General features: G+C 43.4%; 2 protein-coding genes across 2 annotated transcripts; both read right to left on the minus strand.

Moving 5' to 3' along the window:
* Window positions 1-978: 978 nt before the first annotated feature.
* Window positions 979-4683, minus strand: LOC121055337 (G-type lectin S-receptor-like serine/threonine-protein kinase SD1-13). Its single transcript, XM_040527638.1, has 7 exons — window positions 3483-4683; window positions 2929-3030; window positions 2621-2820; window positions 2231-2438; window positions 1899-2136; window positions 1655-1805; window positions 979-1561 (listed from the first exon to the last, which is right to left on the minus strand). Exons 1-7 carry the CDS (start codon window positions 4666-4668, stop codon window positions 1253-1255), a joined length of 2394 nt encoding a protein of 797 aa, XP_040383572.1. The 5' UTR covers window positions 4669-4683; the 3' UTR covers window positions 979-1252.
* Window positions 4684-8792: 4109 nt separating this feature from the next.
* On the minus strand, window positions 8793-12071 carry LOC102716245 (G-type lectin S-receptor-like serine/threonine-protein kinase SD1-13). Its single transcript, XM_040527529.1, has 7 exons — window positions 10786-12071; window positions 10545-10646; window positions 10237-10436; window positions 9939-10146; window positions 9615-9852; window positions 9376-9526; window positions 8793-9279 (listed from the first exon to the last, which is right to left on the minus strand). The coding sequence occupies exons 1-7, from the start codon at window positions 11942-11944 to the stop codon at window positions 8977-8979; spliced, it is 2361 nt and encodes a 786-aa protein (XP_040383463.1). The 5' UTR covers window positions 11945-12071; the 3' UTR covers window positions 8793-8976.
* Between the last annotated feature and the right edge of the window lie 1772 nt (window positions 12072-13843).

The following is a 13843-nucleotide window of genomic DNA, read 5'->3' on the forward strand; positions in this document are numbered from 1 at the left end:
TCCTGGTTTCCTATTTTTCGTGTCAAAATGATATTTGGATGAGAAAATTGATATACGGTGCCACTCGGGACGAGAAAGTCCTGTCCTGTTTTCAACCCTACTGTGGTAGGTGTCTTGGTAAGCTTTTTGGTTCTGTCGTCTTCCGCGTTTGTTTATTTGTCTTATTAAAAAATAATAAAATAAAATAATAAATAGTCATATATAAAATATTATTCATGTTTTATCATCTAATAATAATAAAAATATTAATAAAAATTTAAATAAAGCGAATAGTCAAATATTGTATTCTAAAACTGAAAATAAACTTTTTTGGGACGGGACGGAGGAAGTACAAGGGAATTAGGGACTTATCTGAGATATTATTTCCTCCGTTTTAAATTTTTTTAGAGGACTTAAGTTTTATATCATGATATAAATGTTTGTGTAGGCTGATTCCCATCACTTAAATGATTTGAGAACCAACCATGTGTTTCGAGAGAGAATTTAAGTAATTTAAAATTTAGAAATTGATAACTAAATTGCCCGAGTTTTATATTATAAAAAATTTGTCCATTTAAGATATATTAGGGTGTGGATTATTGATTTGATTATAAGGATGAATAAAAACAATTCGGTAAATAAGATGAAAGAATTGGGAACAGTGATGATGTGAAAAGGAATTGTATTTTTGGAATCATGGCGCAAATAATCAAAAACTAATCCTCTCCACCTCCAATATCTATTCCGAACAGACCCTTGTAGTGTTCCTTCTAAAAGGCGAATTATATGTTATAAATTTTAAATTGAACTTGAAAAAAAGATCAGTAAATAGGTTGCAAGAGACGTATAAGCGACAGGTTCACAGGTATTTTAGCCGCAGATTGCTGTAAAGTGAAGTTTCAGTGGGTAAATAAACTTCGGGCATGTTCGAGTATCAAATGGATTCGGGACAAATTAAGAAGTCTGATATATTGAGACGGCAGGTTTAACTAGTTCGTCCATCAAAACAGGCAGCTGAAAAATATAGCTAGTGATGCCGCTGTGACGTGCAATATTTGTACTAATGCTAGCTATGTTTGGTATCTTTCCACTTCTGTTTATACTCGTACTAAGATATATCCCTTTAAGAATGATGAGGGGCAAGATATAAAAAGTGGATTATTGATTATTAGTACTTCCATACTATCGTCATTTTACACACACGGAAATTCTTCAACTTTTTCACACGAAGATATCAAAGCACTTTATTAGCACTTTGTAACAAGATTGTTTCTCATCGTCCCTCCAGATCTGTAAGAGTCACTGTATTGTTAGAGTTCTGAGCGCCATGGTTTGCATTTCTCTGCTCCACTTCATTGTTCTCTTGTGCAAAATAAGCCGGTCTATTTGGGGCTGGAAGTGACTTGCTTCCTTTCTCCAAGATAAGCACAACATCTGACATGAGTGGTCTGTCATTGAAATCTTCCTGTACACACAGGAGTGCCACGTGGATGCAGAGCATGACTTCATCCAATAAGCAATTTGCACTGATAGTAGAGTCTATCATAATCTCTGCCTTCCCTTCATTCCATAGATTCCATGCCTGCATCAATCAGATTGATAATTCAGATGCCTAACTTATTTCTCTTTGAATCTTTACATAAGTGAAAACAAATTTATAAATTGGAAGACTTACATAGACTAAAAGATTTGGGGAGTCCTCAATGAGATCAGTAGAGCTGATCCTAGAACTGCTTAATATCTCCAAAAGCAACACACCAAAGCTATAGACGTCAGACTTCATTGAAAAGATACCCCCCATAGCATACTCAGGAGCCATATAGCCACTAATTGGATCATATCCACTTCAAGAAATTAGTCCACGCACATAATTGAATTTTTTTTTGCTAATTTGTATAAATATTTTGAACAATACTTACTATGTTCCAACAACTCTCTTAGTGACTTCCTTTTGCTGGTTATCGCCAAAGATTCTTGCCATACCAAAATCCGATATCTTTGGGTTCATCTCTACATCGAGCAAAATATTGCTTGCCTTGAGATCTCTATGGATAATTGTCAATCTTGAATCTTGATGGAGGTAAAGAAGTCCTCGGGCAACCCCTTTGATGATCTTGAACCGTGTGGACCAGTCCAACACTGATTTTCTTTTATCCTCTGCAAAATAATTAAGAACAATACTATTGATCAAGCACCAATGGTTTGTTTTATGTGGAAATTTAGCATTTTATGGTGTGCTAGTAGAACATACTGAAAAGAGAAGCATCCAAGCTCTTGTTAGGCATATACTCATAAATAAGCAACTTTTCATCCCCTTCGACGCTGCAACCGACAAGTCGAACAAGGTTTCTATGTTGTAATTTGGCAATTAGGACTACCTCATTTCTGAACTCCACTATTCCTTGTTCAGACCAACTACTAAGTCTTTTGACTGCAACTTCCCGGCCATCTAACATACCCTTCAGAAAATACAAGAGAAACATTTCATCACTGAATGCATCCTTGGAAGGATTTTATTTTTAAGAAATACATCACACTGTAAACTTTGGGCGTTTGTTTGTCTCAAAGTTCAGGAAGATCAGCTTGGACTATGCATTTTCTTTCAACAGAAACTATCGATAGCAGCACACGGATGAGTTACCTTGTAAACATTACCAAAACCTCCTTTTCCAATCAAAGATGCTTCGGAAAAGTTGCCTGTTGCAACAAGAACCTTGTCATATTCTACAAAGGGAAATTCAAGATCTTTGGCAGGGATTTCTTGCCCAAGTTCATCAGAAATGCTCAAAACTCGCAATGCCCGTCTCTTGTTATTCTCCCCATATTTTTTCTTGATGATTTCTTTAGTCACCAAGAAAAAACGAATATCAATGCAGTGAACATGTAACAAATTAAGTGTGGAACATGGAATTGATTAAACTACATGTGCAAAAAAAAACATATATGTACCTTTTATCTTGGTAATGTATATGAGAATGCATGTGGGTATAAGAATACTCGCTAAAACTATTGGAAGTGCGAATCTCAGTGCACTTGCCCTTGGCTTCCTACCTGCAAAATAAGAACCTTAATCAATTTGCATCAAGCTAGTGTTTGGAATGCTTTTTAAAAGTTATTTTTAAAGAGAGTGATCAGTAGCAACAAGGCTACAAAGCATAATTCTAAATATGTGATTCAAATTTCAGCTTGTAATATATTCAGCTTATGGAATAAATTTTCTATTAGGACTATAGTAGTTTTTTTCTATTATGGCTTAGAATTTTTTTTCATCTAAGCCTCACAGAGAGCGGTGTGAGTGCAAGGCCCATTTTCGTACATTTACATAAAATTCCTTAATAGGGATTATTAGTTTGTGTTCATGATTATTTCATATAAAGGTTTTCTATTTAAAAAATGACTACTTATTCAAAGGGGATGAGACTCTAACCGGGCCTTTCTGTATGTTAAAAAAAAATCATGTTTTTACGGTGTACCTATTTTGGTAACGCAATTTCCAAACTTACCTGCACCTGCAAGCCGGAGGTAGAGCGTCTCACCGAAGTCACCCCAGGTCCCGACCACCTTCTCCATGTCAACCAAGTCGCCGCCCCACACCAAACACCTCGTCGAATCCCTATTGGAGCTGCCGGTGAGGTTCGCGTAGGCGTACGCCACGCAGGAGCAGTTCCGGCGGCACTCCGCCGCGCACTCGTCGTAGCTCCGGTTGCCCACGTGCAAGTACCAGTCAGGCAGCTTCAGGTTCGGCACCGCCAAGAACCCGTCGCTGCACTGCACCGGCTGGCTCCGGCGGCAGCCGAGCGTGAAGTTCCCACGGCTCCAGTCGGCGGCGCTCGCCGGCTCGAACCCTTCGAGGCAGTAGCACGTCGAGACGGTGGCCGTGATGTCGCCGCAGTAGCCGAACGGGCCGCAGGACCCGAAGACGCTGCACTCCCTGGTTGGGTACTTAGCGAAGGTGATCCATGACGACGACGCGTTGCTCCAGCTGTGCAGGCGAAGGTCGCCGGCGTAGCCTAAGGTGTACTGCATGGGCGGCGCGCCGTCGGAGAGTGTGAAGGCGGCGTAGATCTCCTCGTCGGTGGAGACGACGGCGGTGTAGATCGCCGACGTGCCACCCTTCTGGTAGTTGCTGTCGACCATGTAGCCCTTCCATGGATTGGTGCGCCAGTAAACATGCGGCCCTTTCCAGATGACCACCTGGAGCGGCCGGTCCGGGTCGCCGCCGAAAGAGAAGTTCCCCGGCGACGGGTCAGTGGCGCCCTTCCAAGAGATGAGCCGCACGCCGCCGTGCGTCCGGTAGGTGACGCCGATCTTCATGCCTGGCAAGAACGCGTTGCCGGGGTGTTCGAAGGTCTGCCACAAGGTGGTGCCGTCCGGCAGCCGGAGCACGAGGTTGCCGGAGTTCGCGAGCACCGCCACAGCACCGCCGACGCCCGACGACGAGGATGAGTTCACGCCGGCGCCGGCGGTGGTGACGTTAGTCCTCCATAGGACGCGGCCGGTGGCGCCATCGGACAGGACCAGGTTGCTGTCGTTGGCCACGACGAGCGTGGAAACCGGGGAGGTAGGATGGTCGGTGATGGGCGCCACCTGGTCGGCGACCCAAACGACGGTGAGCTTGGGGATGTTGTTGTACCATATGCCGAGGTACAGTCCCGGCGAAGTGGAGTTGGACGGCGAGAAGAAGCCCATGGCGAAGGCGCCGCCGTCGGAGACGAGGGTGGTGCCAGGGGAGACCGTCTTGCCGATGACAAGCCGGTCGTCGGAAGCGCACAGTAGTGGCCATGAATACAAGACGAAGAAAAGGACGGGAATGCAAATGGAAGCTGACCAATCCATGGATGAGCTGACCTGAGCACCTTGCAGGCTTGCAGCTGTGCCTCCAGCCGTGGACTTGGAAATGGAGCTTGCTTGATCTTGATACTTTGACGAGGTTGACACGTACTTTGTGTCACTGATACGTGATACGTGGATCAGAGGTCTGGACCCATATGCCAGTGTCACATATGTTAGATGATCTATGTCGGACGTCCATCGTACTTATCTTTTCGCTTCTTTTTATACTTATAAGTTAAAATAAAAATTATAACTATTGATATACTTATAAATTAAAACAAAAGTTATAATTATTGAGATAATACAAAATGGACGGAAAATATCTATCGGTAGATTAAAGTCCACTCCGAATATTAACACCACATTTCTGGATTCATGTGGCAGGTGACATGAAATTGGGAGTTCAGTACTGTACCAGCCAGCTAGAAACCACCCAAGAAACTAGCCAGTAGCTGTTCTTATTGACAAGTAGGAGTAAACTAATCAGTGTCCTGCCAAAATGAGCTTAACTTCACACGTTTCGGTGAGATCCTGACAACTACTGAGATTATATGAGACGATGATTGAACTCTTATAGTCAAGTCAACTAGCCTTTCCAATTAAGCTGCAACAGTCTAGCTTCTGTAGCTATATTAAAGCGGTCCCAATTAGCTCATTAACTACCAAAGATCCTTCTGTCATGCGAATTGCATATATATTGATGATGTTTCTGTTTGAGTGGAACGACTCAAACTAGAGGATCGCCAGGTAATTTCTATTTGGAAAATGTTATCATATGGTTGCTAATGACAAACAAATTAAGAAGAAGTGGTTTTTTTTTTCTACAGCAAGTGGTTTTTTCCCTACAGAAATGACAGGTGTATAAGTATGTGTGTGGGTGGGTGTGGCCCGTGGGATATTATAATGTATGACTTGATGAATTTATTTAATTAAAATCATACGAGCGGATTTCAATTTTTAGACTTAATTTTGGAGTAATAACACTTCTTCCAAAAAGCATAGAAGTGAGTCAGATTCAACGATATAGGTCGATATGCTTGTTGAATGGCACTTACAAAATTTTCACTAAGGTTGCTACAAATCGAATTAACGCGGTAGCTGACTATACAGTGAACCCGACTCAAATTGTCATTATGCATGGATGAAACATCCTAGATGGAGTCATCATTGATCATACATGAGGCAGTTCATGACTTTGAAAAGAAAAAATGACTTTAAAAAGACATATGACAAAGTTAAATGATCATTTTTAGCTACCGACCCTACGAATGAAAGGGCTCTCTTCAAAGTGGATAGCTTGGATATAGTCCTTTATCTTAAGAGGTACTCCTCTCTTTATAATATTATAAGATGTTTGACTTTTTTTATTATTTGTCTTATTCAAAAAATTATGAAAATATTATTTATTTTGATTGTGACTTACTTTATTATCAAAAGAAGTTTAAACATGACTTATCATTCTTTTATATTTGTACTAAATTTCCAAATAAGGCAGTCAAACATTACAACCAAAAAAATCAAATATCTGACATCTTCAAAGTGGATAGCTTGGATATAGTCCTTTATCTTAAGAGGTACTCCCTCTCTTTATATGTTTGACTTTGTTGATCATTTTGACTTATTCAAAAAATTATGAAAATATCATTTATTTTGATTGTGACTTACTTTATTATCAAAAGAAGTTTAAGCATGACTTATCTTTTTTTATATTTGTACTAAATTTCCGAATAAGACAGTCAAACGTTACAACAAAAAATCAAATATCTTACATTATAAAACGGATGTAGTAGTGTGGTAATAAAAGTCAATGATGATGCCATTGGTAGAGGACCATCTCTTCCCAATATTTTTAACAATATTATTGATATGTTAGTTGTCTTGGTAAATAGGGCCAAAACACAAGAGTATATTGAAGGACTAATACCACACCTCATTGACAGAGATATGTCCATTTTACAATATGTCAATGATACGGTCAGGGGCGGATCTAGGAAAAAATCGTAGGGGCTGAACAAACCGGCTGTCCTGTGCGGGTGCGTCTCGGTCGCCCTCCGCCGTGCCACGTGTGCTAGGCTCCCTGTCATGCCACGCGCCGCTGCCGACCACTACCGCGTGCGTAAGCCACTCGCCGCTTGGCCCGCTCCTACGCGCTCGCCGTCGACTGCCAGCTGACAACCGCCTCCGCCACTCCGTGCATCATCGTACACCGCCAGCCGCCTGAGATTGGATGGGTGTGATTGAGGATTAGGATATTATGGTGGGGAGGGAGTGTGAATTAGGATGAGAATGGACGGTTTGGATGGAAACAGATAAAAAAATGGATGGCTGAATATTGATGGCTATGTTCTTAGTGCGCTAGGCCAAGGAAACAAATTAACTAGACTTCTTTTCATAACGGTCAACTAACTTCATTTTCTATTTCCAACCACGAATTGAAGAATTCCATCTCATAAAACCATAGAGAAAATTTGTAAGGGGTTTTAAGAGGGGGCTTAAAGAGGTCTTCATGGGATCGGCGTCGGTAGTGGGGGCTGAAGACCCCAGCCCCCATGCCACCTCCGCCGCTGGATACGGTGCTTTTATGAATCATGATCTTGAAAAGGCTTAGAACATGGAGACGATTCTTCTAGATTTTGTGTAGTTATCCGATGTTTTGATCAATTTTAAAAAGGTTATTTGTATTGTTCTTGGCAAAGTACTAAACTTTACTGATAACTACACCCAAACTTTTGGTTATAAGGTCGGTGAATTTCTATTTTAGTATCTTGGTATACCTATTTATTGTACAGAAATAAGGAATGGAAAGAGGCGGTGAAAATGCTTTGCAAAGAGGTTGAGCCGCTGAAGACTTCGGTCATTGCGCGCGTGACCTCCGCCTTGCGCGCCACCGCCGCGTGCCCGCGTCACAGTTCCGGTAATCCGGTGAGCCACCGCGCACGCACGGGAGCTCGCCCCTGCTCCAACCCCCCCCCCCCCCCCCCCCCCCCCCCCGTCCCCAACCACCACTGCGGGAGAAGTAGCTTGTCCCAAAGCTGGCATAGCGCCTTGTAGCTGTTCGACGGAATGCCCAAGCCGTTTCACTCCTGCTGCTTCCACCGGCTCCACCATCGTGCCATTGATCAGCTGCGTTCGGCGCGGCGTCCACTAGAGTGTCGTGCGATGACAGGCATACATGTGTTCAGTGGGAAGGTGCAAAGAGCACCGCGTTTAAAGGTTTGGGAATGGAGCTTGCCGGTGTAGCTGGTGAAGAAGAAGCAAAGGCGGTGCTGGTGTCATCACCCTGACGTCAAGCATGTGAAAACTGTGTCCCCTGGGATGTAAAACAGGTTCTCACTGTTTATTTCTTGTCTTTTAGTTCGCTCAGTACTACAAACACACTGTCAGAACTAAGAATTTATAAATTTGACTATAAGAGTTGTTTGTTATTTGTTGGCTGCAGCCGCCAGTTTGAACCAACGAGGTACTTTGTGGCTATTTGGGTACAGGGATTTTTTTTTAAATCCTTTATCACATCGAATGTTTGAACATTAATTAAGAGTATTAAATTTAGACTGATAACAAAACTAATTGCATAAATAAAGGTTATTTCGTTAGACAAATTTTTTAAGCCTAATTAATCCACGATTAACAAATGTTTACTGTAGCATCACATTCGCTAATCATGGAATAATTAGGCTTAATGGATTCGTCTCATGAAATAGTCCAGAACATGAGATGGATTTTTATTAATAGTCTATATTTAATACTTCTAATTAGTGTCTAAATATTTGATGTGACAGGAAGTTAAAAGAAAGTTGGAGTATACAAACACCCCCTTTGTCATCAGATTTGCCAGGGAATCCACATCAGAGCTGGCATGGTGAAAGCCTGAAGCATCCCACACTTGGAAACGGTTCATCCCTTACTTCTACTCTTTTAAATGTATATGTAATATGTTCATTCTGTGACAACAATACGAATATCAAACAATCAATTATCAAATCTCACTTCTGCTCATCTCATATCTAAAAAATTAATGCTGAGGAGTGCCCTTCTTGTTCAGAGTTCAGACCTCTACACTGAACACTCCTGCAATTCTCACATGACATAAACGAAGTGCCTAGCACTACCAACTTCTTGAATACCATTGAGCTAATTGATCCCAGTTGACCACATCTTAGTACTCTATCGTCCCTCCACAACTGTAAGAGTAATTGTGTTGTTAGAGTTTTGAGTGTCCTCTCTTGGTTGCTCTATTTCAATATCCCGTTGTGCAAAGTAGGCAGGCCTATTTGGGACTGGAAGTGAATTGCTTCCATTCTCCAAAATAAGCACAACAGATGACATGAGTGGCCTATCATTTAGATTTTCCTGAACACACAAGAGTCCAACATGGATGCAAAGCATGACCTCATCTGGTAAGCAATTTGCTACAATAGATGAGTCAATCATATTTTTTGCCTTCCCTTCGTTCCATAGGTTCCATGCCTGTATCCATCACAATGATAAGTTAAATGTATAGCTTACTTTTCAAATCCTTCTGCACGTAAATGAACTAACTAATTCATTGAATGGAATACTTACATAGATTGAAAGATTTGGGAAGTCCTCAATTAGATCAGTAGAGATTATCCTGGAACCACTTACGATCTCCAAAAGCAACACTCCGAAGCTATAGACGTCAGACTTCATAGAAAAGATACCTCCCATGGCATATTCAGGAGCCATGTAGCCACTAGTTGGATCATATTACTTCAAAAAATTAATCCATGCACTGGATCCAAAAAAATGTTAACTTAATTGATGGTTCAAGTATTACTCACTATGTTCCAACGACCCTCCTAGTTATTTCATTTTGCTGGTTGTCCCCAAAGATCCTAGCCATACCAAAATCTGATATCTTTGGGTTCATTTCAGTATCCAGCAAAATGTTGCTTGCCTTGAGATCTCTATGGATTACTGTTAATCTTGAATCTTGATGGAGGTAAAGCAGGCCCCGGGCAACCCCTTTTATAATCTTGAACCGTGTCGACCAGTCTAGCGCTGATTTTCTTTTACTATCTGCGAAGAAAGCAACACTCTTTATGAGCATAAATGGTTTTTTTGTCACTAAAGTCAGCAGCTTCAGGTCTGCTACTAGAGCATACTGAAAAGAGAAGCATCTAAGCTCTTGTTGGCCATATACTCATAAATCAGCAACTTCTCATCCTCTTCGATGCTGCAACCGACAAGTCGAACAAGGTTTCTATGCTGTAGTTTGGCAATTAGGAGCACCTCATTTCTGAATTCCACTATGCCTTGTTCAGAACACCTGCTAAGTCTTTTGATAGCAACCTCCCGGCCACCTATGACTCCCTTCAGAATTATAAGAGCAACATGTCATTCTCTGATGCAGTCCCTTTTTTCAAAAAGAAAAAAAATAGCCCCCCTAATGGATGATTTTACCTTATATACTTTGCCGAAACCTCCTTTTCCGATCATAGATGCTTCAGAGAAATTATCTGTTGCGGCGACAATCTCGTCATATTCTACAAACGGGAAATCGAGATCTTGGGCAGGGAGTTCTTTCCCAAGTTCATCAGGGACACTCAATACTCTCAAGGCTCGCTTCTTGTTGTTCTTCCCATCGTACTTTACGAGCATTTCTTCTCCCATGAATGCAAAAGTTCAGATTATTAATGTACTGATTAAGTGAACACATATCAACTTATGGACGGGGCTATTTCTTTACCTATATGAACAGATATACGTACCTTTGAACTTGGGAACACATATGAGGATGCATGTGGGTATAAGAAGGCTTGCCAACACTACTGGAAGCGCAAATTTCACTGCACTTGTCTTTGAACCCCTACCTGCCAAAATTTTAAATCAGAATAATTTCGTCAAACCAATTAGTCTCTGACATAAATTGCAACCAAAAATTAAGAATGCCACCCTATGAGACTGAAAATAGATAGCTGCAGCCTGCAGGGGAGATGTTGAAATATTTACCTGCACCTGCCATCCGGAGGTAGAGCGTCTCGCCTAAGTCACCCCAGCTCTCGGCCACCTTCTCCATGTCGAGCAGCTCGCCGCCCCACATCAAACACCTCGTCGGATCTTTCTTCGTGCTGCTGCTCAGGTTGGCGTAGGCGTACGCCACGCAGGAGCAGTTGCGGAGGCACCCCGCCGCGCACTCGTCGGAGTTCATGTTCCCGACGAGCGTGTACCCGTCGGGCAGCTTCATGTCCGGGAACCCCATGAACCCATCGCCGCAGCTCACCGCCTCCTTCCGGCGGCACCCCAGCGAGAAGTCGCCGCGGCTCCAGTCGGCGCCGCTCGCCGGCTCGAACCCTTCGAGGCAGTGGCACGTCGAGACGCCGCCGGTGTCGTTGCCGCAATAGCCGAACGCGCCGCAGTGGCCGAAGAGGCTGCAGTCGCGGCGAGGGAACTTGGCGTTCGTGACCCACGCCGACGACTCGTTGCTCCAGCTCTGCAGGTGGAGGTCGCCGGAGTAGGACATGAGGTAATGCATCGGCGGCGCTCCGACGGAGAGGGTGAAGGAGGCGTAGATCTCGTCGTCGGTGTAGACGACGGCCGTGTAGATCGCCGACGTGCCGCCCTTCTGGTAGTTGCTGTCCACCATGTAGCCCGTCCACATCGAGCTCCGCCAGTGCACGCGCGACCCGTTCCAGATCTTCGCCTGGAGCGGCCTCTCCGGGTCGACGCCGAAGGAGAAGGTCCCCGGCGACGGGTCGCCGGCGCTCTTCCAGGAGACGATCCGCATGCCGGAGTGCGTCCGGTAGTCGACGCCGAGCTTCATGCCCGCCATGAACACGTTGCTGGGGTGGTCGAAGGTCTGCCACAAGGCGGTGTCGTCCGGCAACCGTAGCACGAGGTTGCCGGAGTTCACAAGCACGGCCACAGCACCGGCGCCGCTCGACGAGTTCACGCCGGCGGTGACGTTCGTCCTCCAAAGAACGCGACCGGTGGCATCAGACAAGACCAGATTGCTGTCGTTGGCCATGGCGAGCTTGCAAGAGGAAGGGTGGTCGACGATGGGGGCCACCTGATCGGCGACCCAGACCACGGTGAGCTTGGGGACGTTGTTGTACCATATTCCAAGGTACAGTCCCGACGAAGAAGAGTTGGTCGGCGAGAAGAAGCCCATGGCGAAGGCGCCGCCGTCGGAGATGAGGGTTGCGCCGGGAGAGAGCGTCTTGCCGATGGCGAGCCGGTCATCAGAAGCACACAACGGCAAAGAAAGCAAGAAGAAGAAAAGGACGGTAATGGCTTGACTGCAACCTACCCAATCCATTGTGTTGGTCCGGATTAGCTTTACAACTAGCTGGGAGATGAACTTGCATTGCTTATCTTATCTCCATCTTATATAGTGCCCATGCTAATTGCTAAAGATGCAAAGTTTTGGAAGCTGCATGAGTTGACTAGTTTCAGAATTCAAACTAAATTGCAGGCAATTTGTGTTTCAGGATTCAGGCTACATTGCAGGCAGCATGTGGCAGGTAAGATGAATTTGGTGCGCAGTAGCTGTAACCTTGACATGTATTCTTCTATATTAAGTGATGTAACCTAATATGAGGAGACCTGGATTACTAGTCTTCCTTATTTATGTTACGCACCAAGCCCGTGTTAACTACTATTAGGGTCAACTAACATATACAATGATTAAGATAAGACTTTTTCCATTTCAGCTATCCTGTCAAAGATCAACTCTTAACCTCCAACAATTTTTACATTTTTTTAAAAATCTCAGAGAAGGTCACGGACTTCAGCTATAATTTCGAGGTGAAAAGAGATGAAAATTGCTAGACTGATTGTTTCAACTATCAAGTGCTGAAACGCGTGTGTTGACTTGGAGAAGAACATCTTGCAGCTCGCCGACAGAAGGGATTTTGAGGTACCTACATTCAGAGATTTTGTCAGAGTTGAAAGCTTTTATTTTGTAGAAAATGACTTCTATATGCCTGGTATAAGACATGGTTAGCACTTACTTGGCCAACAATGTAATGTCAAGGCTGGGCATGAAAACAAAAATAGAACTACTAGAGTTGCATGTCAAGCATACTATCTATCTGGTCTTGTAATTCAGTTAGAACAATTGTGCAGTTAGATATGTAGGAGTAATCAATGAGTTAATGTACGCTTACGCGGCCATGAACCTAAACGGCAGTGGCAGGTCAAGGTGCGACGTGAAGAGTTGCTTGCTTTGGACCTGCGAGTTCGTCGACGCCTCGCCGTGAAACCCTCCCTCTACCTCATATAGTCATATTCAGGTTCCGGTACAGGCCTAAACTATCACGATTCAGGTTATCATGTACAGGCTTGCCAAATTGCAAGCATAAACCACCTGCATTTGCGTGTACAGGTGTGCCAAATGTAAGATGTTTCAGATTGAAATATTGGATTGATGATACACACGTGGATGAAATTGAAATGAATACTCAACTGTGTCTCGTAAAAGGATGCAGAGAAATGCAGTGGAAGTTATAGTGCCAGTTCTATTGGGAAGCAGAGAAACCGTGTCTAGTTTAGTCGCCTTGTTTTCACCTCTCAGGTCTGTGTCTTAAGCCTGTCAGGCTTCTAGGCATTGTGTACCAAAACTTTTTCCTTCTAATATATTGACGTGCAAATCTTTTGTGCGTTCGAAAAAAAAGAAATTGGGAAGCAGATTGATTGTCACATGAATTACCATTTTATGTTCCGCATGTTGAGAGTAAGAGGGTTCTTGTTTTTCTTTTCCACTCAATGCTTCAGTACAGCGTAACTACAAAAAAAATGGACAGAAGTCTTTCTGGCAGGCAAGGAAAGTAGTGCGGAAGAACACAAGAAAGCACAAGTTCAGGGAGTATTGGCATCTACTGCTCTTGGTCTTGGACTTGAAGAAGCAAGCACCACCCATGCTCATGAATTTCCAAGTTTTCATAGCTGTCTATTTGCATTCTTGGTTTTGGCACGTCACTTAAAAAAAGGATGACGGGTAACCCCAATGCTTATTTTAGGAGCGATTGCAAATTTACAACTAGTTTAAATTGTTATTAAAAATGGCCAA

Source organism: Oryza brachyantha, chromosome 9, assembly GCF_000231095.2.
Source record: "Oryza brachyantha chromosome 9, ObraRS2, whole genome shotgun sequence".
In the NCBI taxonomy this organism is placed as follows: Eukaryota; Viridiplantae; Streptophyta; class Magnoliopsida; order Poales; family Poaceae; genus Oryza; species Oryza brachyantha.